This window comes from Lates calcarifer, linkage group LG9 (assembly GCF_001640805.2).
Source record: "Lates calcarifer isolate ASB-BC8 linkage group LG9, TLL_Latcal_v3, whole genome shotgun sequence".
Taxonomy (NCBI): domain Eukaryota; kingdom Metazoa; phylum Chordata; class Actinopteri; family Centropomidae; genus Lates; species Lates calcarifer.
In genome coordinates this window covers 3236718-3261355 of record NC_066841.1, presented here as the reverse complement: position 1 = coordinate 3261355, position 24638 = coordinate 3236718, and the positions used below count along the sequence as shown (strand labels likewise).

Sequence of the window (24638 nt, the reverse complement as noted above, 5' to 3'; positions counted from 1 at the left end):
AACATTTCCGTTTGTTCAAGTCTTCTATTTATTGAGCTTTCATTTGTACAAGTATGACATCACTTCATTTTTTATTTTTTTTAACTTGCCCAAATCATTGACGATAACTTTACAGTAAGCACATCTGCTGCGATGTAGATTTACAGACGAGGGGGAATGGGGGGGGGGGCATAATGGAGCTTCTACCACAGAGTCGCTACAGTGTGACCAACACAAACTGCTCACTTCGCAACAGGAGGAGACAGATGGGAAAACGGTGCAGTGAGAGGATGTGTCTCTTATGTGCCGGTAAATTGTTCAGAAAAGTTCTTGCTGGTGTCAATTAAGACGACATCAGTGAAGTTTCCCATAATTCATTCTGCCTCTTTTGTCTTTCAGTTTACAAGAAGGACAGAGAGGGTTGGGGTTTTGGTTTTTGAAGGCAGCAGTTACCACAGATGGAACCACAGGTGTGTCATGTGACCACGGCTGCACAGCAGGTCCAGGTGGGGCCTTCTATCGACCGATTCAAACTTAAAGAACACCATTGCATTTGGAGGCTTCAGCTCCATAAATACATGTCACATGTAATTCACATTTTTGCTGAATATTTCCTAATGCATGCTGCGCAGGTTTGTGTTTTTTCTACTCAGATATCACGGCGAACATCAAGTCAGATCAATCAAAAAGTCTGCACTTCATTAGAAGGCTGGGTATTGATACTTAATATTTAGACTAAACTGTGTACACAGTGTCAACTAGACAGAACAGAAATAATTCTGATTTAATTTCAAATTTAGCCAGTTTTTACACTGTAAAACTGTTGCTCAGCTGCTTATGTTTAGAAAAGTTTAGAGTTTTCAGTGGTTTAAGTATGGAGACATAATTACTCCACCCATCCACTGCACTATAATGCAGTGACAGTGAGTTGTAATGCTTGCCATGATGGACTACACAAGTCAACTGAGTTGTCTAGTAGATTTTCAAATCACTAAAATGAAGCAGAATCTAATGGACACCTGGAGTGGTTATGAGAAATACATTCAAACTCCCAAAACACATTAGCATGGTTTGCAAATACTTAGCAGTGCTGTTAAAATATATGCACTTAGATCAGATGAACTGGCCAAAAACAGCAACTTCAGGACAAACATGAAGCCTGGACCTGGTGTGGAAAACTCCACGTGGACTACTGTTGTGTTTGTGGTCACAGCAGCAAGGCCGACAATCATAAGACTTCTGATGCAAGGCCGTGGCAAAGAGTAAAAAAAAAGGACATGGCATTCATCGGCAGTGCATTCATCATGAACAGTTGAAGAGTTCTATTCCAAAATGCTAACAAGAAGAGTCAATGCTTGTATAATAACAGGTGTGAATAGAGGCTGTTGTTTGGAAACAAAACTCTTCAGCTAGTCTTCTTGTTCTTTTAAGTGCACATTCCCTCTGTCGCCTACTCTGCTCCTTCTCATGAGGTGCAAAACAAAGCTAAAAGCATGACAGTGCAAAGACACTTAACATCCAAGACTCCAGACAAAACACATAATTCCTAAATTCATCAAAGACAAAAAAAAATCTCCTAACAGCAAAACTCCAAACTTCATCTGACTGGAGAACTTAAAAAAAAAAAAAGAACAAGTCAGAAATAAATCTTCATATTTATGAAAATATGGTGGAAACTGTACAACAATACTGGCCTTTGGGGTTGATCCTGGGAGTGTAAAAGAATGAGTGTGAGGCCGTTACAGCAACACTTTAATCAGTTGGCATTATGAGTTTAAAAAAAATCATCTGGAAACTTGGTGCATTCTTGTATATAAAAAAATCTTAATTAAAAAAATCATTACATAGTCTCTCAAACACACACACACAAGCTTGCATTCACGCTCACAAACTCACCATATCATGAATGATCATAATCACTGTTGCCTTCGTTAACTTCAATGGACCGGCTTCTTTCTATGTGGAATGTGAAAGTACATGAGGTCCGACTGGAAACAAAAACAAAAGAAAATGTCCGACAGGGCAGTGTTGGACCCGTCCGGTTCCTTCCATCCCAGCAAAGTTTTCTTTACAAAAATGTTTTTTGTTTTTTAGTTTTTTTGAACATGAACAGGTCTCAGACATGCAAACTTCAACTTGAAGCAGGAATAAATACACAAGAAGCCAGAGAAAGGTGTCAGGAGGTCGAACAGCTTTTGTGACACAGATTTGATAAGAAGATATACAGAAACATTCTACAGTATGATGTTTGTTTGTCACCAGCGATACGCACATACAGACATTATTGGCCAAGGTCACTTTTTTTTTCAAGCATTTGAGTTGCTACTGATTTGACAGAAATCTTCTGCATATGTTTCCTCCCTCGTCAGCAAAGAAGGGGAAGTGTGTTGAAGTTTGCTTGCCGTTAAGACTCTTCTAACCAAACGTCCAGCAGCTTCGTTACAGCATAGTTTGTGCCAGAAAACATACAAAACTAAAAAGGCATACAGAAGCTTTTACAGTAAAAGAGAACCAACAGAGGCGTTGGCTGAAATCAAAACATGCAGGTACAAAAACAAAACAGAGACAGAAAACTACAATTGTGGCACCCTTTAACCATTTTTTTATTTTTGTGTGTGTTTGTCTGCCGTCGATCTACTGCTGTACGCAAAGCGGACTTGTCCTCCAGGTCCTACATGTCTGGAGAGCGTCCTAATGTCATGTTTCCATGCTAACACTGAACTCTTGTCACTGTGGCGATAACCTACACGTGGGCACTGGCGGCTTCCTGTTCTTTTAAAGGAGTTTGGTCGCTCCTTTCTCCAAAACAAACAAACAAACAAAAAAAAACACCTGAAACCTGCAAACAGTTGAAGCTGAGACGCAGATTTGGAAGCAGGAGAGACACGCGAAGCCAGCGGACTTCTTCCAGAGTCCAGAGAGAAAGACAGACAAACATCTCTCCCAGGTTCTGACATTTTGATATTCTGGTTAGCGCAAAAATGGAGGAAGAGGGAGGGAGGCCGACAGATCAACTGTCCAGGATCAGAGCGGGGAAAGACAGTCCAGCTGCTTTTGGATTTTGTTGCGTCGGGTCAAAAAGAAGGTGGGAGTCAAACATCAGCCACCTGGTGAAAAAGCTGCTCTGCTGTGATATGCTGTTGAGAACGTGGCGTGTAGTGGTACCGTGGCAGGAAATCAGCCCCAGAAACAAACACAAAAAACCCCACCATGTTTCCTTTCTGGTCAGGACGATGTGCTTAGAGATGGCTGGGGTGTAGAGAGCTGGAAGCAGGTCAGGGCCCAGGTGCGAAAGACTTCCTCTGGGCTCCGGCTGCAGTCTGGTCCCACAGGTGTGATGCTGTAATGCTACTGTACAGCTGATTGGTCCGACTGATCAGAAGTAAAGAGCGGGTTCGCTGCTGTAGTCAGACAGGGAGGAGCTGTCTGCCGGTGTGAGCTGAGGGGAAAAGGGAAAGTTAAAATCCACATCCTGATCTCATCATAAAGCAGATATCTTCCTCTTATTGTTCTGTTTTTTCCTACACAATCACTTACTGTCACTGTGACTAGTTGAACTACACAGATTTTTCTCTTATCAGTCTTTTTTTTGTCTGTTTCAATTTGTTAAAACTGTCTTATAAACCTGGGCCACATCATGTTCTGAGGGTAAAACAGGATAATTTGTCCTTCCTGCAGTCCTGCTGTCCTCATGTGTTTATAGAGGAAATATGAAATTTGTTGTCTTTCATAGCAGCTGTGTCTTATTTTAGTCTTTAGCCTGTTTAGTTTTTCCTCATGCAAGGAGCTGGCAGGACCCACCGCTTAACTTTGAACTATTTTAAGGCCTTTTAATGTTAATTTGCATGGAAAATAAGACCAATATAATAACTGGAAAATATTATAAAAACCATTTCCTGAGCATTGCTCCAAGAAAAGTCATTTTTGAAGAGCCCTGTGTCTGAATCTAAGGTACAAATCACCACATTAAAAAGACACGATCCAAACAATCTCCATCAAAAATCACAGCACGGAATCTGATCTAGCCGATCAATGGATTTATCAATTGACAACTGGTGACAACTGCCAAACGTTCTCTGGTTCTGACTCCTCAAATGTGACACACTGCACATATCACAGAAAAACATCCATAATGTGTGAGTAAACTGAAGTGAAGCACACACAGTCAACACCAGGAGATCATGTAAACCCCACAGTGATGAGTGGAAATTTGAACTGGGACCTCGGTGTAGCTGTAGACTGTGTGCACAGCTTTAAACGGAGCAGTTTGCTCTCACCATAACTTCCTCTGTCATCTGCGTCTGCTGGGAAGCGGCTTCTTCCTGGTAAACACTCTCCTCGTGTTTGTGCTCCTGCCAGGCGCTGAAGTCCACCGAGTGCTTGGGAATGTAACTGGAAAGGTCTGCGGGTAATAAAGCGACATAACACAGCACATTATCTCCATGTTAATAATTCTTTTCTACATGGCTGCCACTGTATCATGCACATATATCAGTGACTTATAAGGTGCTTTTTATTATTGAGCAAATAATGTTGAATAGTAAGTGAGCTGAAGCATTGAAAACCACATATTCTCTTAAGTGTAGTTCACAGTTTGTCCACTAGGGGTCTCAGTCGTCATACACACTGGGTTACACTTGCACCATTCAAATGAGGGTGGTGATGCTGATATAATAAAAAAGCAGTGATCTGATCGGTGTAAGTTCAGTTCTCTCTCCTTAAAATCAGTTTTTTATTTTCAGCACAACCCTTTGCACGGCAGCTACTACATAACTATTCACAAATTCTCCAGATATTTCTTTTCATGACACAAAATTTGATTATTACACAAGGTAAATCAACAGTTTTATGTGTATTTTCTATGCCGAGCGCAGACTGGGAAAGAGGAACCATGGCTAAATGAGAAGAGATGGCGGACACATTGAAAATACCACAAAACTACAAACGTAAAATGACCTCTGTGGTTCAGTTTCAGCTAGCTGCTTCACAGGGCGGCAAGTGAACGTGAAAGTTGTCTCAGACTTTTGGACCTCACTGCATACTGTAAAGCAATTTCAGAGTGGTGTCATTTACACCAAGGTGAATTCAAAGCAGCTTCTAATGCCTGGCTAATCTTTTTATTTGGCCATCAATGATCCGTTATGGGAAAGTGCTGACACATAAAAAGTGAAAAGGAGATTTTCACTTCCTTCTTCCCTCAAAGAACTGGAGGATTTCTTAACTGAAGGCTTGTAAAGTGTGAGTACATGTCATCCTTCCAATCTCTCCTTCAAAAAACACACTTTTTTAGACATTATATAATCACTGTTGATTCTACTCTCACTGCTGGATAAATGTGTCCTACTTTTAATGTTTTGTCTCCAGCTAATTCCTGTAGTTTCATTTCCTTGTTTTTTTTTTTTATTGATCTCCTGTGTTCCTACAAAAGCAACAACTTCCACTTCATGATATGATTCCTGATCCGATCCGATCAAAGGGGTTCACTCTCTGAGGGGCAGGAATGTGCTTTGTAAAATTTAATGACTATATCGCCAGCAATTTTTGATTTTTCTGGGGTATAAGTAGACATTTTGAGCTAAAGAAAGTCCCTGAAATGTTAGGATTCATCCTCTGGGAACCATGAATATTAACAGACACTGGGCCATTACTTTTCAAGATGCTTCGTTGTGGACCATCATGTTGGACAAGTAGAGATTTTGACATGTTGGTGCACCATATGAAAGGTCAGAAGGCTTTTAGAAATCATCTGGGGACCATGAATATCAACAAGAAGTGAAGACTTTTTTAGGCTGCCCTGGACATCTATCCTGCACATTTAACACAAAAAAATCAATCACATTGTCTCACCGTTGCTGTTGTTCATGTGTGTGGGCGAGGTGGTGAAACTGGGTCGTGGGATGTGGATGCGTCCCACCATGCTCGGCTGTTCGTCCGCCATCTTCCCGTCTTGTTTCTCCTCCTCGTCCTCCTCCCCGCTGTCCCACACGCTGCTCTCAGACGGATACTCGTACGTACTCTGGAGACTCGACTCGTTGAATGAGATTTTGAGCTGGAGGAGACAAAAAGAAAAAATATCTGTGTTAATGATTACTTATTATCTTTGACATGTTTTCAAACTGCTTTGATTTGGTGATATTGTTACGTTTTTTTGCTAATTAATAAAAAACAACACAAATAAATGACATCATTTGTTCCACTCATGTTGTAAATGCATGGTGACACTGATTTCCCCAGGCTCCATACTTTATTTTCTCTTTACTGGCACTATACTAAGGATAACAACACCGATCGAGAGCCAAGTGGCAGTGAATTTTGGCCGTGGTTGGTCAGCTTGGGCAGGTGCCTGTTCTTGATTTGGAATTGATATTTTATTTATAAAAATCGAGCTGGACAGCGACAAAGAGAAGGAGAGAATAAATCACAGTAGTTTCCAACTTTAACTGTTTCTTTACACAGGGACGACTCAAGAATTCTGGCGTCCAACACAGGATTTGACCCCCGCTGACTAAACTGTACCAACAAGTAACAACAACTCAGGCCCTCACATCCCCAAATTTGGTGTAGGAACCTCAAAAGTAGTTGCCTGACAAAATAATCCCTAACTCTATTCCATTTACGTGGGTAAAGTTCACTGATGTGGACCATAAGATGCAGCCGATAACTCCAGAGAAACATAGTAAGTGGATCTCTAAGGGATGTATTTGGGATACAATAAATCCTAAAAGCTGTTATAATGCCTCAACATGTTTTGGGATTTGGTGACACAGCGTCTATCTTTAAAGGCTTAAATGATATATTTCCTTTCATAACAGAGGAAGAATGGGTGAAAAATGAGAATGAGTGACTTTTGGCTCTTGTAACTGAAAGGGCCTAAGCAGCCATTTATGGCCTCTGCAGACCAGCTCTTTGTTTAAAAGCCAGATTTGTTTACAAAGAAAACAAACCACCCGCTGTTGACTGTTTGACTGTTTGCTTGCTGAATTGGCTGAGGCAAACTTTCCAGCCATCAGCCAAGATTTCAAAGTGTCAGACTTCTTGTTTTGAAGCACATATGTTAACAAAATCCTGACATGGCTCTCTCGCCTTCAAGACTGTAGCATTTTATGAGGAGGGTAAACATTAACAGGTTATTACTTCCTTATTGCCGTCTAATTATACCTTCTATACTGAACATCATGTGTCTCAGCCCTTTGCTCACACTGCAGTAATCCAAGTTTAGCTCGACGCGAATCAACTGCCTCATAACTTATTCAACAGGCCTTTTAATTGGGATTCTTGGAGAGCCAGCTGCAGTTTGTTTAGACTCGTCAGCGGCAGCGTGTACTGTACTTTTGTGTGTCCTCTAAGTGGGACAGGTGGCAGCCTCGCAGGAACTCGGGGAGGGGAGCCTGTGATTGATCGTCTTGGAGCGTTTGCTGTTAAGACATGTCTGTTTGGCATCGCTTCAGTGGTCTGCAAACATGGATCCGCCGGGTGAGACGGGCTCTTGCACTTTGCTGCACCGTGTAATCCAGCATGAATAGCAACCGTGCAGCCAGAGACCTAGAGTGGTTTTATCTGTCAGTGCCCGCACACTGACTGACAGTTATTCTCAAAGGACGTGACAGTTTCTCTGAGAAGTTACTGCTTCAATAAAGTTTATTTGGAACTTTCTGTCTTAACATTTGTGGGAATGTAATCCTGGTGTTTTCCTTCATGTCCTCATCTGTTTCTACGTTTTTTTTTTATACTTTTCGACTGTTTCTTAACTTTTCCCGAGCACCAAAAACATATGTCTTCCATCAGTCCATTTTGTAGTGCAGTCTTCTGTTCTCTCGTGGCACTAACAAACCCGATTACCCGGGTTACAGTTTTAAGATGACAGAAGGACCATAAATGGTTTCTAAAAGCATAGGCGCTGCAAACGCAAATAGGTTTTATTTTTTCCCTCCTGGGTTGCCATGGAGATGACAGCCAACACACACTCACGCATACAACATAACAGCAGGTTTGTCCATGTCTTCCCCCGAGGCCGTCAGCTGACTGCTCTTAACATACTGTACCTGGCTCCATCCACTCTGTAGGGCCGTGATCTAAATCTGCTGCCCTAATCTGCGTCACAAGGCCACGAGCTTATGATCACTTATGATCAGTATGTTGAGGTCTGTGAGGGCGGGCAGGTATTTTAGTTTTTTAATCTCTCTCATTATTGGGTTAACACTCAATACCTATACCCATAAATTAATCAGCAATGTCTGGTATTTAAGGCAAAGTGTATAAAAATATTGAATTTTCTGACTGTTATTTGCATGATATAATGTATTTCTATTTAATCCAAAAAGGAAAGTGGCATGGCTAAAGCACTGAAGCACTTAGCATACACATTTAAGGTTCTGATACAATGACTGACTAAAGGTTTGGAAGCTTAAAACAGCAGCCTATAGGTTCAAAACTAGGGTCGTTCTACAGATTAAGGATGAGACTTTATAGATTGCAGACTAATGGCCTATAAATCTGACAGACCAAGGGTTTATAGATTCAGGTGAGGAGTCAGTCAAAGACGAGAGCTGATAGATTATGGATCACTAGAGTTTACAGGTTGAGCACAAGACTCTGAAGAGGATCTATAGGTTGAAGATGAGGGTCTAAAGATTTAGGACGAAGGTCTATAGATTAAAGATGACAGCTATACATTCTGCACGAGGTCTATAGATTAAAGATGATAGTCTATGGAGCCAGGACTAGGTTTTTAGGGGTTAGGTTAGGACTATAGATTCAGGTCTGCCTATCTACTGATTGAGGGCAGGGGTCCACAGAATACAGACAAAGGACTGAAAAGAAGGAGCCACAGATTCAGAACAAGAGTCTATAGATACAAAACGACTCCAGCCTCAGTCGGTCGCAGGTTTCTCTCAATAAAACGACTAGAACATTCAAGGTTTAATGCCAGACGACGTTCGAATTGTTTAAAGTGTCCGGAAATAAATCCTGCTGAGCAGCTCCTCACTTATCTCCCCTGGATGTTCACAATCAGGCTTTGATGATTTAACTGTTGCTAAAATCTGATTAGGGCTGATAAAAAAAAACACATAAATTAATTACATCTGTAGAGATAATGATACCAGTAAGGAAGCAGTATGGTTTTGCTTTTCTTATTGATATTCATGTCAGGTGGCAGCGTGGAGAAGGACGAGGGTTCACAGATCAGTCTGTGAACCCTGTGATCTTAACAAAGAGCTCTTACAACTGTAACCTTTCATCCAGCTAGGCATTTATCTGATGTTAAGTACTTTAATATTTAGTCTGTGTTTTGGTTTTTACCCACAATGTCATAATGTTCAGCTACATCAAGTTAAATAAGGTTTCAAGGTAAGAAGATGTTAATAAAAATGTAGAAATGGGCAAAATATTCGAAGACTAGACGAGAAGTAACACCCCTGACCTTTCGATACTGAATGAATTCTGTTTCAGCCCTGACTGATCTCACTTTTCAGTCCCTGGATTTGCAATATAACATCAGTGTCTTTTTTTCTTCTGACAAACCAGGAAAAAACATTAGTATTCAGCCATAGTAACAGCACAAATCAAATCAGACACAGGCTCTGGCGCTACGTTACCATCTTTAAAAGAGCCCTCTATCCCAGACATCGCCTATTTTTAGCCCCAAACTTTCTTCTTTTTTTTTTTTTAGTTCCTGTGTTAAATCTTACACCACAGAAAACGTTTCCTTGCTAAACTGGCATCCTGTCTTGGAGGAAGTCTCTGGATGCCAAATGCGAGTCTATCAATAAATCAGGCTGGCCGCTGGGCTCGCTTCCCCTTTCACTGTCTTTCACTTTTCTTTCTGTCTGGTCGACCAAACCTCTTCTCACACGAGACTCTTTGTCAGATGAGACTCCTGTGCTCTGTCTCTGACCTGATGCTTTAGCTGTTTAGCTGCAGAATTGATCCAAGAATAAAAGGAGGGGGTAACAGCTCTGTGATCTTTATATGTGGTGTACGTCTCCCAGCCTGCTGGTGCTCATTTTGGGGCCTGGGTTGTGAGTGTTTTTCATCTGTACGAGATGAAAAGCCTGCATCATGGAGGCAGAAGTGATTTGTCTTCTGTCCTCAGGCTATGGGACGAGCCAACAGGGGCTCAACTGAGGCCAACAGGGGCCCGACTCAGGCCTGCTGTCCCTCTCACACACCACAGGGAGTTCAGACATGACGCTATGGCATCAACTGACTAATTAGGACTGACTGTGTGTTGCAGTGTGAGAGGCTGATGCTCTGCATCTGCCTTAAAATGAAATGGAAAACACTTTTTTTCTTTTAGTTTTTATAGAAACTGCATTGTCTTAGCAGCGTATTCTTAGCTTCTCATTATCAAAACTGGTGATTTAATGCAGCAATTCTTTAAACATGACTGGTGTCCATATCACTATGTATGTTGTCATATAAGTAAAGGAAATCCTGTGTGTGTGTGCGTGATAAGATAAGAGCTTTGGACGGAACGTATTCACCAGAATTAAAGGTACTTCTCCTCCTTCTTCTTTCAGATCGTAAGTTGAGAGTAAAAGAGTTCATTGTCGTGTATAATTACAGCTTATTTATTGACCTGAACTGGCTGGATTAAAACTATAGCACATACCTACACTTTGAGAGTGTCTATAAGGAAATCTGTTTAATCATTATCCAAGATTCAGAGACGCTGGGAATCTTCTCATGTGTGAAGAACTGGGTGAAGTGAATCTGCAAAAAAACTGTGATGGAAAAGATGGCATATATAATTTTTTGTTTTCTTGTTTTTGTGGAAAATGTTGCCCCATTTACTCCACTTCACCCTTTACTTTTCATATAAAATATTCATATATTTTAAAGGAAACATGGGTTAACAGTAAGAGAGAAACTGAGGACATGGGAGTGACACAAGCAGAATTATTTCAGCTCTGGCAGATTTTTTTTTGCCTGCTCTAAAAAAAAAAAAAGGGAGTTTTGAAGCTGAACAGAAAATGAAAACGACTTGTCAGGGCTGTGGTTGTGTCTGCGGAGTCGACACATCAGGCGAAGGGGAAGACGCCGAGCCGAGTTAATGATATTTCCTGCTGAAATTTATACCACAAGTTCCTCTCGCATAATTTTCATCAGCTGTTGTTTGCATGTTGTGCATGAGGCACACAGGGACACGAGGAGGACAGACAAAAGAAAGAAGCGAGTGAGAGAGGAAGAAGAAATCTTCATGAATGTGGCTCGGCCAATGGGCGAGATGGGAGCAGTGCCAGGAATTTTTTCCAGGCCACCCAGCATGGCATGTCCTCGTTTGGTGAAAAGTGGTTCTTACTGAATGCACACACACACACACACACACACACACACACACACACTGATTGAGTTGAAAGCAGTTACAGTGACGCTATGGCACAATAGCGCAGTTCTTGCTAACAACTGTGGGTGTAGCAGCATGAGAGCGTTTACGTTTACATGATGTGCGTCTGACTGGGTGTGCATCTCTTCAAAACACAATTCCATATTTATCTCAGTATCGGCAGGTGCCACAGGGCGTGGCGTGTACAGTCATGTTGGTATTGGTACACCTGCTCGGATACAGTATGTGTAGAAAAGCATCTGATGCATGGAAAAACCAGAGTCAGGAAATGCACTACAGGTGTGCAGGAGCCTGAGCAGGTGCCTGATTAAAGCTAATCTGCAGCCAGGTAGATAATATTAGAACAGCATCACGATGAACCGGCTGAGGAGTTTAGCTGCAGCTGCATTAGCGCCTGAAGAGAGGATAAAGATAATAAAGCCCACATGTACTCACACAAAGCATGCAGTGTACCTCTGCATTGTGCTGGCAAATTAGGATTACGAGTGTGAACCAGAGGATCTCATATAGAGAAACAAAGCAGTGGATACACTAATGATCATATGGAGAAAATATTCACGTCACACCTCAAAAATCTGCTCTTTCTTCTGTCTGTTTTTTTTTTATTGTGTCCTATATTCAAGACATAAATAGAAACTGAACAACAGCCGTACCAGTAAAATACAAAACATGATGATGGCTGATCAGAGTGGTGATCTATCATCTGTTCTGCATAGTAGCATAAAAATAAAAATCATAATTGTATTAAAAATGGCATTTTAGGGAAGAGGACAAACACACATCCCCACGCAATTACATCAAGATGGAGAGCATGTGCAGAAATAATGCATGGAACAATTTTTCCTTTGATTGGTTTATGAAAAGGTTTAAAGTACCCTCTGCAACCGACAGTAATTTGAGTTGGTTTGGGACTTTGATTGAGCTGTTTATATGGAGCATTTTTATTCTGTTAGAATCAGAATTTTAGGCTCCATGTAAAAGTAGCTACTGTGACGTGGATTATTCAGTCACAGAGACGTTCCTGGAAAAGAGATTTCACTGCAGATGACGACAGGTATATTGGAGGAATGAAGCAACAGCTACAGTAACTCACTTCTCAATAAGATGAGCTTTCATCACAGATTAGACTGGAGACTCCTCTGTGTACCAACACTACAAACACACACCACAAATGAAGTGCTACTTGACAGAAATAGATTTTTTTTAATCATTGACTTGTGTTAGTTGGTGCAGCATAGTGATCACACCTGTAAGCACATTCCTCACAGTGATTAAGAGTAATTTGCTGAATGCCAACAGCACCCTGCTCCAAATGAGACACACCTCACCTCAGCCCATCTCTGTTTGTAAGCTCATGGAAACAGACAGACACAAAATGCACTCGTCGGACGCAGGGATTCAATCCTGCGATGTCCACCTCCAACCCCAAACACAGAACCTTTAGGCCATCAGCGACCGGAAACATTTCAATAAAATGTCAGTGCACAGCAGAGCTAAAACTACACCTGCTGAAATCCCCTGTAGCTGTAATCTATGGTGTAGATCCAGGTCAAAAAACTACACACTCTTGTGTGGGTGTTGTCAAATCTCTCATCACGCATGAGGCTGAAAATGGAAACTCTTCCAGTGATACAACCATTAATGAGCGAGTATCACAACACTGATAAACTGACAAAACTCTGCACTTGTGTAGGTGGTTGGTGCTCGCAGCTCGGGCTGGTGGTGTGGGCAGCGAGCAGTGCCAAATGTGAAAATGTGTGTTTACACTGCCGTGTCTCAAGATTGTGAGTCACTGCTGTAATAGTATGCTCTTTGTAGCCGTGCGTGGATACGAGCGTATGTGTTGTGAGCCTCCCTGCACTGTGCTCGGGTGTATTATCTGACTGATAAGAGGTGGATGGGAGAGGAGACACATTTCCCAACAAGTCCTCAAACAGATCTGCCTGAGATCAGTGGAGCCGTTTTAATATTTTCCCCCATCTGAGAACATTCTTGTTGATAAGAGCGACCTGGCACAGGCTAATATAGCTACACACACTGTACATGTGAGGTGAGACCAGCAGGGTGGAGATCGAAACCTATCAGCAATCCTACGCACACTGTCATTGTGGGAACATTTAGGGCGTTAAATACATAAAAGTTCACTGCTGGACTCTTGTGTGAAAAGCGTGGATGGTCGGGCGTGTCTGAAAAACAACAATCAGGACAAAGGACAGCACAGGATCCCGCACACTGGACCAGGATATTTCCTGGGAAGATCTTTGTAGGATAAAGTCTCATTCTTAATAAAATGTTTTCCATTTTCGATGTTTTTCCTCCCAGCTTTTAGGGAGTAAAATCAAAAGAACCAAATCAATCGATCAGTGGCTTTTTCAGGCACCGTCTACAGTTACAAAAGCCAAAGCATGGACATAAAGCAGTGGGTGTGTCTCACACTGAGTCTGCAGAGAGCGGCCAGTGCAGGCAATTGGATTTCAAAGCTTCAGTGAAGTCTGGGTCAAAGATGACACAGTGATTGACACAGTTTCTCAGGATGATGCACAAAGGATGAAAAGAAAGAGATACGTCTGATTTATGTAAGCGAACGAGGAAAGATGAAACTTGCTAAATGATAAACTTAGAAAAAGGTTTTTTAAAATCAAAAGTAGGTGCTGACATCTGGGGAAATACATGTTTTTAAGCAGGTTTACTTGTGTCTAAAATCCACGTATACATGCTATTTTTAGTGTGAAAAAGGGTATTAAGGGGGATCTACAAGGCAGAACTGGTCATTTAGAAACTGAACTGAGCAGAGAGCACTCACAAGTTGACTTTACTGTAACTGTAAAACGTCCCGCTCAGTATTTAAGGGATCCTCAGGAATGTTTGTTTCTAACGAGGAAAGATGAGATGACGCGCAGACGAGTGAAGAAATGAAAACAGAAACATGTCTGAGGGATTTTTTTCAACCCTGTACTGAAATAACTGACCTTGGCTTCACACTGGGCCTCATGAAAACACACTGGTCCTGCCTTAAACATCAGAGATGTTTTGGTCTCCACCCACAGTAACACTGATTTAGGTTTGCTGATTACAGAATACACTCACCAGAAAACCCATCTTTATTAGACCATGTTTAAATTTTCTGCGGCTCTTTGTGAGGACAAAACGCTCCTCATAACAGCTACAACATCAACACTGACGTCGTAAAATGTGTGTGTGTGTGAGAGAGAGAGCAGTGTGTGTCCTTATCCCGGAGTGACGGGATAGAATGGCCGCGGCTCGTGTTGCCCTGGCGACAGGCGCCATGGATATGTGACAGAGGGAAACGGGAGAGTAGAGGTGGAGACAGACAGTCAGACAGAAAGCAGCATGGCTGTTAAGACGCACGGCTTTTTAAATAGTGAGCAGAAAATCTAATTGTTAAGGAGTATCGATGATTCGCATGACGACCGGCTGCACAACAAAAACAACAGAAACACAAAAATGTCATTTACATACTGCACATCTCAGGCCCGGGGGTGAGGACTTGTTCACAACAAAAACATTCAGGTGGATCACACACAGACTCCATGGAGGGCATTTGAATATAATTTACATTATGCATAAAAAGCAGCACATACAGCCCTAGATTCCCAAGAGTGTTTTGCATTTAGAAACTGTTTGGGTAGGAGCACTTCATGGACTCAAATTGAGTTTGAGGTGCTCTTTGGATGGGAAACATGTAGACATCAACATCAAAAAGAACTAAGATACCTTTATTATCACGGTATGATCATATTAAACCAGGTTTACACCAGGTTTAAGGCTCTAATTATAACCAATAAAGCCATTTTAATAATCAATTTTTGAAAAAGAGAATGCTTCTGAGTCTTCTTGGATTTTAGTGATTTGCGTTTTTCAAAGCAAATGGCGGAAAAAGAACAGTGCAGGTATTAAAAGTCAGTGGCTTCTACCTGCCACCTCTCACTCGCCCACTCGGTTTCTTTTTATAAACTTTCAAAAAGCCCCGTTTTTTAACGTCCTCTGCTCTTAGTCCCTTCATCTTCTTGCTCACACACACACACACACACACTGAATTAAACATGACTATGATAGTGGGGCTTTGCTGGCTGAATTCTAATTACACCGACGTTGCAGGGTTGCACATGTGCCTGAGGGCTGTGTGGGGAAACCTGTGTTCTCATGTGTGGGTGTTTATGCTGAACTTAGGCATGGCTGTGTGTGTGTGTGTGTGTGTGTGTGTGTGTGTGCGCGCGAGAGAGACAGCGTTTGTGCAACCGCATCCTACAGCCCCACCACAAAGCCCCCCCCAGAAGAAATGACAAGCTTGTTCAGAGGAAACCATATTTGCACCGCCACTGACATCAATAATGAAAACAGAAGTAGCACCTCTCTCCTGTGACAAACAGGGACAAAGACATTTTTTGGTGTTTCTCTAAAGTTGCTGGTGGGATTGTTGACTCACTGTGACTAAATGTTAAGTCTAGTCAAGTGGAAGAGGCAAAACCTTCAGAGAATTACCCAACTTTACAGTCCCCCTCACTCCTACACAACATTTTAGCCTCTTTAAGCTCACTGTTTTGGTTCTGGCTCAGTCTCAGCGGTTTCTAAACTTGTTTTCAGCCAAAGCAAAGACCCGTCCAGCACCAAACAACAGGCGGACACAGTCAGCAACCAGCTGGTGAACATGCAGGCAGCTCAGGAGTTGGTGGAGACCAAAAATAGAGCTAAAAGAGAGCAAATAATCCCAGAAAAGCTAAAAACATGCCCTCAAAATGAATGCTAATGTTGCTCAGTGTCTGCAGGGTGACTAAATAAGGAACTATTTGCTCACACATTATCCTGAACAACTTCATAAGAGGATTATATGTCAGTATTAAACCAGTACCACACATCTTAAATCTTTTCCAGGTGCCTGATAATGTTGAAGAGCATTCGTGCCTTCTGTGAGCTTAAACACAACCTCTTCACTTATTAAAAAACATTACTGTGGGGATGTAGAGCAGATCTTAAACTTTATGGACTGGAGACAGAATCAATTTATATTTTTTAAAGTATAATAACGTGACTATAGAAGAGGATTTAGTGGCACAGTAAAAATGTACTGTTGCTTGGTTTCTAGGAAGTAAATAATTACCACTTCACTTTCTCTTGTCGCTTTACCTCAGCCTTAATAAAGGAAAAAACAGCAGACAGGATAGTGGCTGGCTGGCTGTTATTTTGAAAGGAAACTTAATTTTAAAAAGCGAGGGGAGGGGGTGGGGTGGAAGGTTTCAGGAAGTGTAAGGGAGGAGAGATGGGGAATGTCTGCTGGGTGGTAAATAATTAAACACAATGGACTTTCACACCTGTAGCCCAGGCGCACAATGTAAATGTAGGAGTGTGCCCTTTCTCTGGCCTTCCTGTGTTACCCAGAGCTTTTAACCATTTAGGTTTGGGGTATTTTTAACCAGCTGTATCCATGACATTTAACCACGAGTTTCAAAAAAAAAAAACCAAAGATGAAGGAAACATCTTTCACATTCGTGCTCAGAGGCAGAGGAATGTAGTCAGTGCTGCAAAAACATGACTTTGATATGACTGGTATAGAGGGAGAGAAGTCATACTAGGTGTCATTTATTTATAAAGCAAGTAGTATTCATGTAGGAGCAGATCAGTGTACAGTGTATTTTAAAGTTTAAAGGTGTTTTCACGTTTCTAATTCAGTTAATTTAGTCCACACGAAAGAAAAGAACGCTTTTTGCTCACTCACACTTAAGTAAAAATGAATGAGGAACGCCATTCAATGGACAGTTTTTGATGATGTCGTCGTGCATCATAAGAACTACCTGAACCCACAGGGGGACCTGACTTTACTGCAGTCCCTTCTGTGTTTATCTGTCTTCTCTGGTGTCATAAAGATCTCAGATAGTAATACCTGACTATCAGCATTAGTCAAGACCGAAACCTGGCTCGCTGTCTGACTTAGCGGGGAAAATCCTGACACACATATGTGTTGACGTGGTCAGTGAATTGTTTGTTATGCATCATTATCATCATACAACAGCACCCTGTTTGTATATGTAATCCTACAGGCCGAGGACACAGAACAGAGGGATCCCACAAAGAGCAATAATCATCCTCTCCACCAGAGACATTCATCCACTGAAGATAAAGATTAACCTGATTCTTACCCAACGCTGACTTGTGTCTTTGTTGCTAGTTTTTTGGGGCAAAAACTAGCTGCAATTTGAAGTCCAGAGTCACCTGGAATCCCACAATGTCAACCTTTTATCCTGTAGCTTTAGCTAAATATTTGGACTTTTCTGCTAGTTTTTCTAAAATCTCAGCTGCAACACTGATTAACCCCAATTAAAGCCTTAAATATACTAAAAATTAGCATCACACTATTTTGTAATCATACTTGTGAGTCCATTTTTGTCTTATAAACAGACTTCATTCACAGTGGCTGATATGAAGGGACAAAAACTGAAGGCACATGAAAGCACCATTAGCTCATTTAGTTCAATGACAGGCTTATACTGATTCAAGATAAACAGGAACCAAACGCATCGATATCTAACCCAATCACAACGTCCCATTAGAATCACTCATCTGAATGATCATCACTTTCAGTAACAAACACACGATCCTCTTCAGTAAACCTCATCATTAACGTGTGATCATAATTACACATAAATATGCTGCAGCAATTTAAAAAGGAGTAATCTGAGTGGTTCCTTTGTGCAAATACACAGAAACTATGAACACTGGAAAAAGGCGGGGTGCACCATATAATCTCTCTCTCTCTCTGTGGATGTTGTGCTGACAAACACATGGGTCCGTCTCCCTTTTCCCATAATAACCGGTCATGGGGAGCAGAGACTTCAAAAACAAACCACTCCGCCCCCTCCCGTGTCCCATTGCCAGCTGCACCTCTCCTCCACAAAGAGTGGCAGCATCTACCACAAGGAAATAAAAAAAAAAATCTGCCAATTCTGCCTGCGCTAAGTCAAGACAACCCAATCCAATCAAACTGCAGATGGAAACTGAGTCAGTCCTGGCCTGTGTATTTCACTAGAAAGCCCGAGTCAATTTTATGCAAATGCAGGACTGATGCGGTACAAGAAGCTGCACTTGACCTACATAGCTCTTCCTCAATTCCTTCCCCAATACAGAGGAGGAGATCACAGGAAGCTGGAAGCAAGGGGACAGGCCTTATTAACCACCACCGCACAGGAATAAAGCAGCGCGCTGTGGGCAGAGGGAAAAAAAACAAAGCAGAGTGGTGCTTGTGGAGCGATAAAGATGAGGAGAAATTGTGCTGGATGTGGGCCAATGTTCAGCACTCAAACACAGTCCTGAGAGTGCTCAGAAATCAGAACATGCAGCAAGAGAGCGTGGACAGTGTGAATATTTTTTTGGAAAATCTAGAGGAAGAGTTGATGATGTGCGTTGGTTCTCAGGTCCTGACGTGCATATGGAACATTCTTTTCCTCGTAAAAAATGGTTTGGGTTTGTTGGAAAAAAAAAGAAAAGAGAGAGAGAGTGCCCAAAAACCAGAACCCCAGACCAGAGCGCTGAGCCGAGGCCATTCTCGGAGGCTGCTCTCACACAGAAGCGGCACTGAACAAAAATTCCACACAAATTATACAGGCCAGGCCGAGCCTCGGTGCTTTTGTAATTGCTTGTGCAGCCCTGCCCAGAAAATAAAAGAAGAAAAAAATCTGGGGCCTTGATGATGACCAAGAGGAGCAGACAGACAACAAAAGGAGAAAATGTTTGGTTTGTGAGCAACAAGGACAAAAGACAGGATGTGTTCATGTCTCATGGCCTCGCTCGCTGCTAGTCTACATGCACATGTACACACACAATAAAAACACGTAAACCACAACCAGGTCACATCAGCCCGAGGATCCATCATTATAAAGTCATGATGTGCAGGCGAGCATCGCTCCAACCCACAGAACTTTATTTTAAAATCTACAGAAGTTGAAATCTCACTTTCCATTGATACTAAATATACAGCATGATGCTGGAGAAGAAGCCATTAAGAATTTCCCATTTAAAAGGAATTATGCAACAATTACAAATTCTGGCATCCTGGGCATGTGCCAAAACCAAAACTGCACACTTTTACAAAATATAAGCATGTTTAATCCACAGGCCTTATTTTCATTTAATAAAAGAAGACTGTGGTCAATTTTTGAAGGTATTTCAGGAGAACTTAAAGGGAAATATTGAGAATAGTCTGTGTAGGAGTGCCACTGAAGTGAATGGGGCTGTGTAAATCTTGGTGGCTGCAGAGTTTCCACTTGATAAAATCATGAGTGGGCTGAGTTTCTTGCCCTGGCTGTAAGAGGTAGTTGGATTTACTTGGAGAGCAGAGGATTACAGCAGACCAGGTCAAGGAAACAGGACTGCAGGACCAACGCCTGAGAGGCTGAGACACCGGCCTAGATCGAACAACTGCCAAGGGGCTCAAAATATTCAGCTTTAAAAAGGTGATGTGATGGGGAAGAGCTGTGATGTAACTGAATGCATCATAAAACTTTAATATTTCCACTTTGGCGGACAGAGTGCAGTAGGCTAGGAGGACTCAAACCCAGGATGCTGTGGTTGCTCGCTCCACACCCTGAACATCCTAAACCAGCTCCATAAAACGCATGTAAGGTAAAAAAACATTCAAGCCACAGGCTGCAATCACCGGCTCTCTCTTCACTACAGAAACATAAACACCAACATGCTGAAAATAATGCTCAGCACACAGGCTGATCCAGAGCCTGTAGCACTCGCAGAATTAATTAAAACATTCTCTGATATTTAATTAATCCCTGATAGAGATGAAACAGGAGCAATTTAAAGCTAAACCTTCGCCAAGCAAGCCACCAGATCGCTGATAACTGTGATAACTGTGAAGCCCAAAACACTCACTTTTCCATCATTTAATTAAGGTTTAGGACCAGGCTCAGCTGTATACACAAGCACAGATGAATTTAACAGTGGGACAGGTCAGACCTGGCCCCAATCCCTCCCCATCCCACCTCCGAGCCAGATCCTGAGAACTGAATACAGCCTTGATGAGATTGCTCAGTCAATAGGCTTGGAGGGCCACCTAACCCAATAATGTGCTCTGCGACAAATAACCTGCTTTTGTGGGACGGCAAAAAGGCGCTGCACCGTCGTTCCAAGTGGCTGTGTAAACACACGCTTTTAATCCACTTAGGCATCGAGGTCTGAGAGCAGGTCAAGTGATGGGACGTGGGGATTTACAGCAGCACACACCACACACACGAGAACAAACCGTGAGGATTAACCATAAGGTGGAAAACGGCACAGGTGACAGGAGTGCACCGGTTTGGTTAAAGAACAGTGACAGATGCACAGAGATGAAAAGAAAACAAAAACAGAGCCTTTTCCTGTGCGATGCTGCTCGACGGCTAAATTTAGATCAAGGGAAACTTTAATGATCCCCCTGAGAAGATTTGGCACATGGTCTGATTAAGAAGGACACAATAATATTACTACTTCCTGAGTGCTGCAGCGCTGACGTGTTTGTTTTTAGCTGTAGGATGATGATCTACATATGAGGGATGCAAATAATGGTTATTTTCATTGATGAGTAGTGTCTCGAATGTGTTTTTGTGTCTTTTAAATGTCAGAAAATATCTAAAAATGTCCCAAATATATTCAGTTAACAGCATTTGAGAAGCAGGGACAAGCTCTTTTTTGGTATTTTGGCTCTATTGTGACATTACAATCAAAATTGTTTGACTAATCAGTCAATCAATGAATCAATCAATCAACACTGGTACGATTGTCAACCTGTCAAAGTCTGATTCAGTTTTTGCTCTCACCTTCTTGCCCGTGGAGCCTGTCTTGGAGAGGCAGGACTTGGCGAGGGACAGGTACCCGCCGATGACTTCAATCTCCTCCACAGCGGGGTAGCGCTTCTTCAGCAGGGAGCCCAGCTGAGCGTAGGGGGCCTGCGGAGGCGTGGACCCCGCTGGGGCCTCTGTCGAGGCTTCCTGCTGGGGCTCAGGTGAACTCGGCTGAGGCTCTGGCTCCACCCTACGTTTAGGCACCACAGTGAAGGTGTTCCCCTTTCTCCTCTGCACCATGGGGCTGGGGACGGGGACACGCTGCGGGGGCTCCACCTCGATGTCGTCTATGTTTGTGACTGGCAGCTGATCCGCGGGAGGTTGCTCTGGAGCCGGGGAAGGGGTGGAGGGGGCAGGAGACGGGGCAGGAGAAACTGAGGCGACGGGAGACGGGGCAGGTGGAGAGAAAATGGGTGAGGATGGGACAGCTGGAGAAGAGGAGGGTGAAGACAGAGCAGGTGGAGAGGAGGGAGGTGGAGACAAGGGTACTGTGGTTGGAGGAGGTGCAGGACTTGTGGCAACAGAAGGAGATGGTTCAGGCTTGGATGGCTGGACTACCCTCTCCACCTCCTTCTCTTCCTGCTCCTTCTCCTCCTTCCTCTTTGATGGGGTCAGAGTGGGTGTAGGGGTGTGGGAGGTTGGCACTCCTGGCGTGGGCACCTCTGCCACTCTGTGGGACGGGGAAGACTTGACGGGGCCAGACGGGGCCGGGCTGCTTGTTGCAGACGAGGCAGCGAGACGGCGCTTGGGGATCACTGTGAAGGAGTTTCGGGACTGCAGACGCAGGTTTGCGAGGGCCCGTGCCTGGGCGTCCCCATCAGGGATTCGGTCCAGGTCTGGTTTTGGAGAGGGACGGATCTCAAAGTCAGGCGAGGAGCGTGCCACCTTGGATGAGATGGGGCTCAAGGGGGGCTCGGCACGGGCACGACGGGTCTCCGGAGAGCATGGCACCTTGGGTTTGGGTGGCACCTCAGTGCCCTCCCAGTCTCTCTCTCTGGTGGGCTTGGTTAGCCCCCTGTCTGGCTCATCTCTGGGGGCGACAGCCACGCCACGACCCCCACTCTCCTCAAACCGATGACGGAAGGAAGACACAGACTGTGGGGACCCGGTGGGGCGTTGAGGGCTGCCAGGCTCAGAGACAGCGGGCTGTGGCTTTGGTTTGGAAGACCAGGGACTCTGGAAGACGGGCGATGATGGGTGGCTGCTGCTTGGGCTGCTGACTGACGGGCCTGGCCTGGGCTTTGGCACCAGATCTGGCTGTGGCTTGGGCCAGAGTCTTGGCCTGCTGCTGGCACTACAATCCAGGTCCAGCAGGTTCTCTGTGCTGTGGGACTTCTTCTGCAGCTTCCCATAGTTGCTGTCAAACTTCTGCAGCATCCGGCTGACCCTGCCCTGACCCTCACCTGTCTCATATGATGGGACCTCATGATCAGGGCGGCCCAGGGTGCTCAGGTTCTCCTCGCTCTTGCTTAACGTGGTGTCATAAATAACCACTTCCTTGGCTCTTATCTCGGTAACAGCACTCCCTCTCCGGTCCAGGAGGTCGTTCAGAGAGCTATAACTACTGACACCGTTTTGTTGCCACTTGGACCCGGTTTTTACCCCTCCAGCTTCCGGAAAGTAATCTGGGTCCGATTCAATTATGATAATATTCTCTGCACGGATAGTCCGTATACCGGGTACGCTGCCGTACAGCTCCAGGATATGCTGGACCGGACGAGCGGCGTTTTCTCGGTCCTGTCGCCTCCTCCGCTCCTTCTCCAGCTTGATGAACGGGTTCTCCTCCAGCGGGCCCAGGCTTTCCTGTAGCACCAGGCTCTCATGTCTGTCGTCCTCCCTGGGTGTCGTCCTCTCGGCGGCCACCGGTCGTGTCTCTTTGTTGCTCGCGAAGTGCTGGTTGGCCGTGGTGATGGTGTAGTTCCGCCCGGACCCGCCGCTCGTTCCGCTGTCTCTCTTGGGTCCGCCGCCGCCGCCGCCGCCGGGGCTGCTGCTGCCGCCGTTCACATTTCCCGTCATCTCGCCGTTAACCCGCTGCGGGCCCGCACCGCCGGGGCTCGTCTCCGCGGCACCGGCTCCTCCAGACCCGCCGCCCTTCGCCTTCCTCCTCTCCAAGATCTCTCGCTTCCAGGCCGGCATCCTCGGGCTCTCTTGCCCGGCCTCTTGACGGAGGACGCGTACCTCTCCTCCGCCAGACATTGCGGAGGGTCGTTAGGAGGGGATGAAGAGGAACAGAGGCAGGCTCCGAGGCGGTCTTGCCGCGGTCCGGTGCGGCTATAAAACCTGTATCCGGCTCTGACTGTACCTGCACCACCGATCACCGCACACTCACACACATCCCTACCGTCTCTTTTTTCTCTCTCCTCTGCCTCTGCTTTCTCACTTGTGCCCTCTCCCCCACTGCCCCTGGACGCGGCCCCGCCCCTCCGCAGCAGCACGAGCGGCCTCGGTAGTCCCATCCGCTTTCTGATTGGTCACTATGGTTTACAGACACGCCCACTCCCTTTCTGTAGAACGCCGCACGTTGACGTAAGCCACACCCGTTTCTATTGTTGACTGGGCAGGGACGGCCTGTCAATCAAAAGTGTTGCGTTCAGGTTCAAACCGCCCCTCCACATTTTGGATTACATCTAACGCTGTTACTGGATGTACCTTATATTAAACGATTAAACATAGATTTGTTGTGAATTTTGTTTGAACTTATACTGCTTAATCTAATATTTCATTAGAAGAGGCTCTAATTATCTAATTACAATCATAACCATAGAGTGAACCTCGAAAAAAATTAGAAATTTACTAGCATAGATATTATTATTGTTGCTAAAATCCCATAAGAACCTATTTATCTCTGCTGTTTCCAAGTAGTCTGCTGAATAGTGACTTCACTGTGCTTCTGTTGTTACTTTACTACTTTAGGCTGCCCAATATTCCCCAATATTTCTGCAAATGTATTGTTGTTTGTGATATTTGTACAGTTTCCCCTAAAAAACCGCATACAGTATGTATGTATGTAGCCAATGTTACAGTATATGGATACGGTAACTTGTATTTGCACGTGTGATGTAACGTGTGATGAGTAGGGAATATCCACTACACTGTTCATTCAGCATTTGCCGGTGATGCCACCTGTCGATAATCCGGCTGCAGTAAACACATGAGCTGAGGAGCGGCCTGCTGCACATGAATCAGCACTTAGAGGGCTATTCTTCGAGTACTACAAGAGATTACTGTACCTCATCAAACATTTATCACCGAGCCATAATTAAGAACAGTGAGACTAAGGAGCGCACAGGAGCAAAACGCATAAATAAATAGGTCTAATGTACCGTGTTTCCTCTTTGAACCTGGCTTGATAGATGGAAATTCACATTATATTTCTGGAAATTAAAGGGAAGCTTTAGATGACATGTAAGGAGTTTAGATTCTGCTGTTACACAAATATATTCAAGGCTTATTTTGATATTTATTAGTGT

At 43.8% G+C, this 24638-nt stretch overlaps 1 protein-coding gene across 1 annotated transcript; it reads right to left on the bottom strand.

Annotated features, from left to right (window-relative positions):
* Positions 1–4: 4 nt before the first annotated feature.
* tprn (taperin) lies at positions 5–23583 on the bottom strand. Its single transcript, XM_018685305.2, has 4 exons — positions 21145–23583; positions 5827–6028; positions 4257–4381; positions 5–3418 (listed from the first exon to the last, which is right to left on the bottom strand). Exons 1-4 carry the CDS (start codon positions 23362–23364, stop codon positions 3356–3358), a joined length of 2610 nt encoding a protein of 869 aa, XP_018540821.1. The 5' UTR covers positions 23365–23583; the 3' UTR covers positions 5–3355.
* Between the last annotated feature and the right edge of the window lie 1055 nt (positions 23584–24638).

Excerpts from the sequence above, each read along its gene's own strand:
- tprn (XM_018685305.2), bottom strand. The coding sequence starts at position 23,364 with ATGTCTGGCGGAGGAGAGGTACGCGTCCTCCGTCAAGAGGCCGGGCAA. Across the intron at positions 4,382-5,826 it reads ACACATGAACAACAGCAACG|ACCTTTCCAGTTACATTCCC; the intron begins GTGAGACAATGT and ends TATTACCCGCAG. Across the intron at positions 3,419-4,256 it reads AGATGACAGAGGAAGTTATG|CTCACACCGGCAGACAGCTC; the intron begins GTGAGAGCAAAC and ends TTTTCCCCTCAG.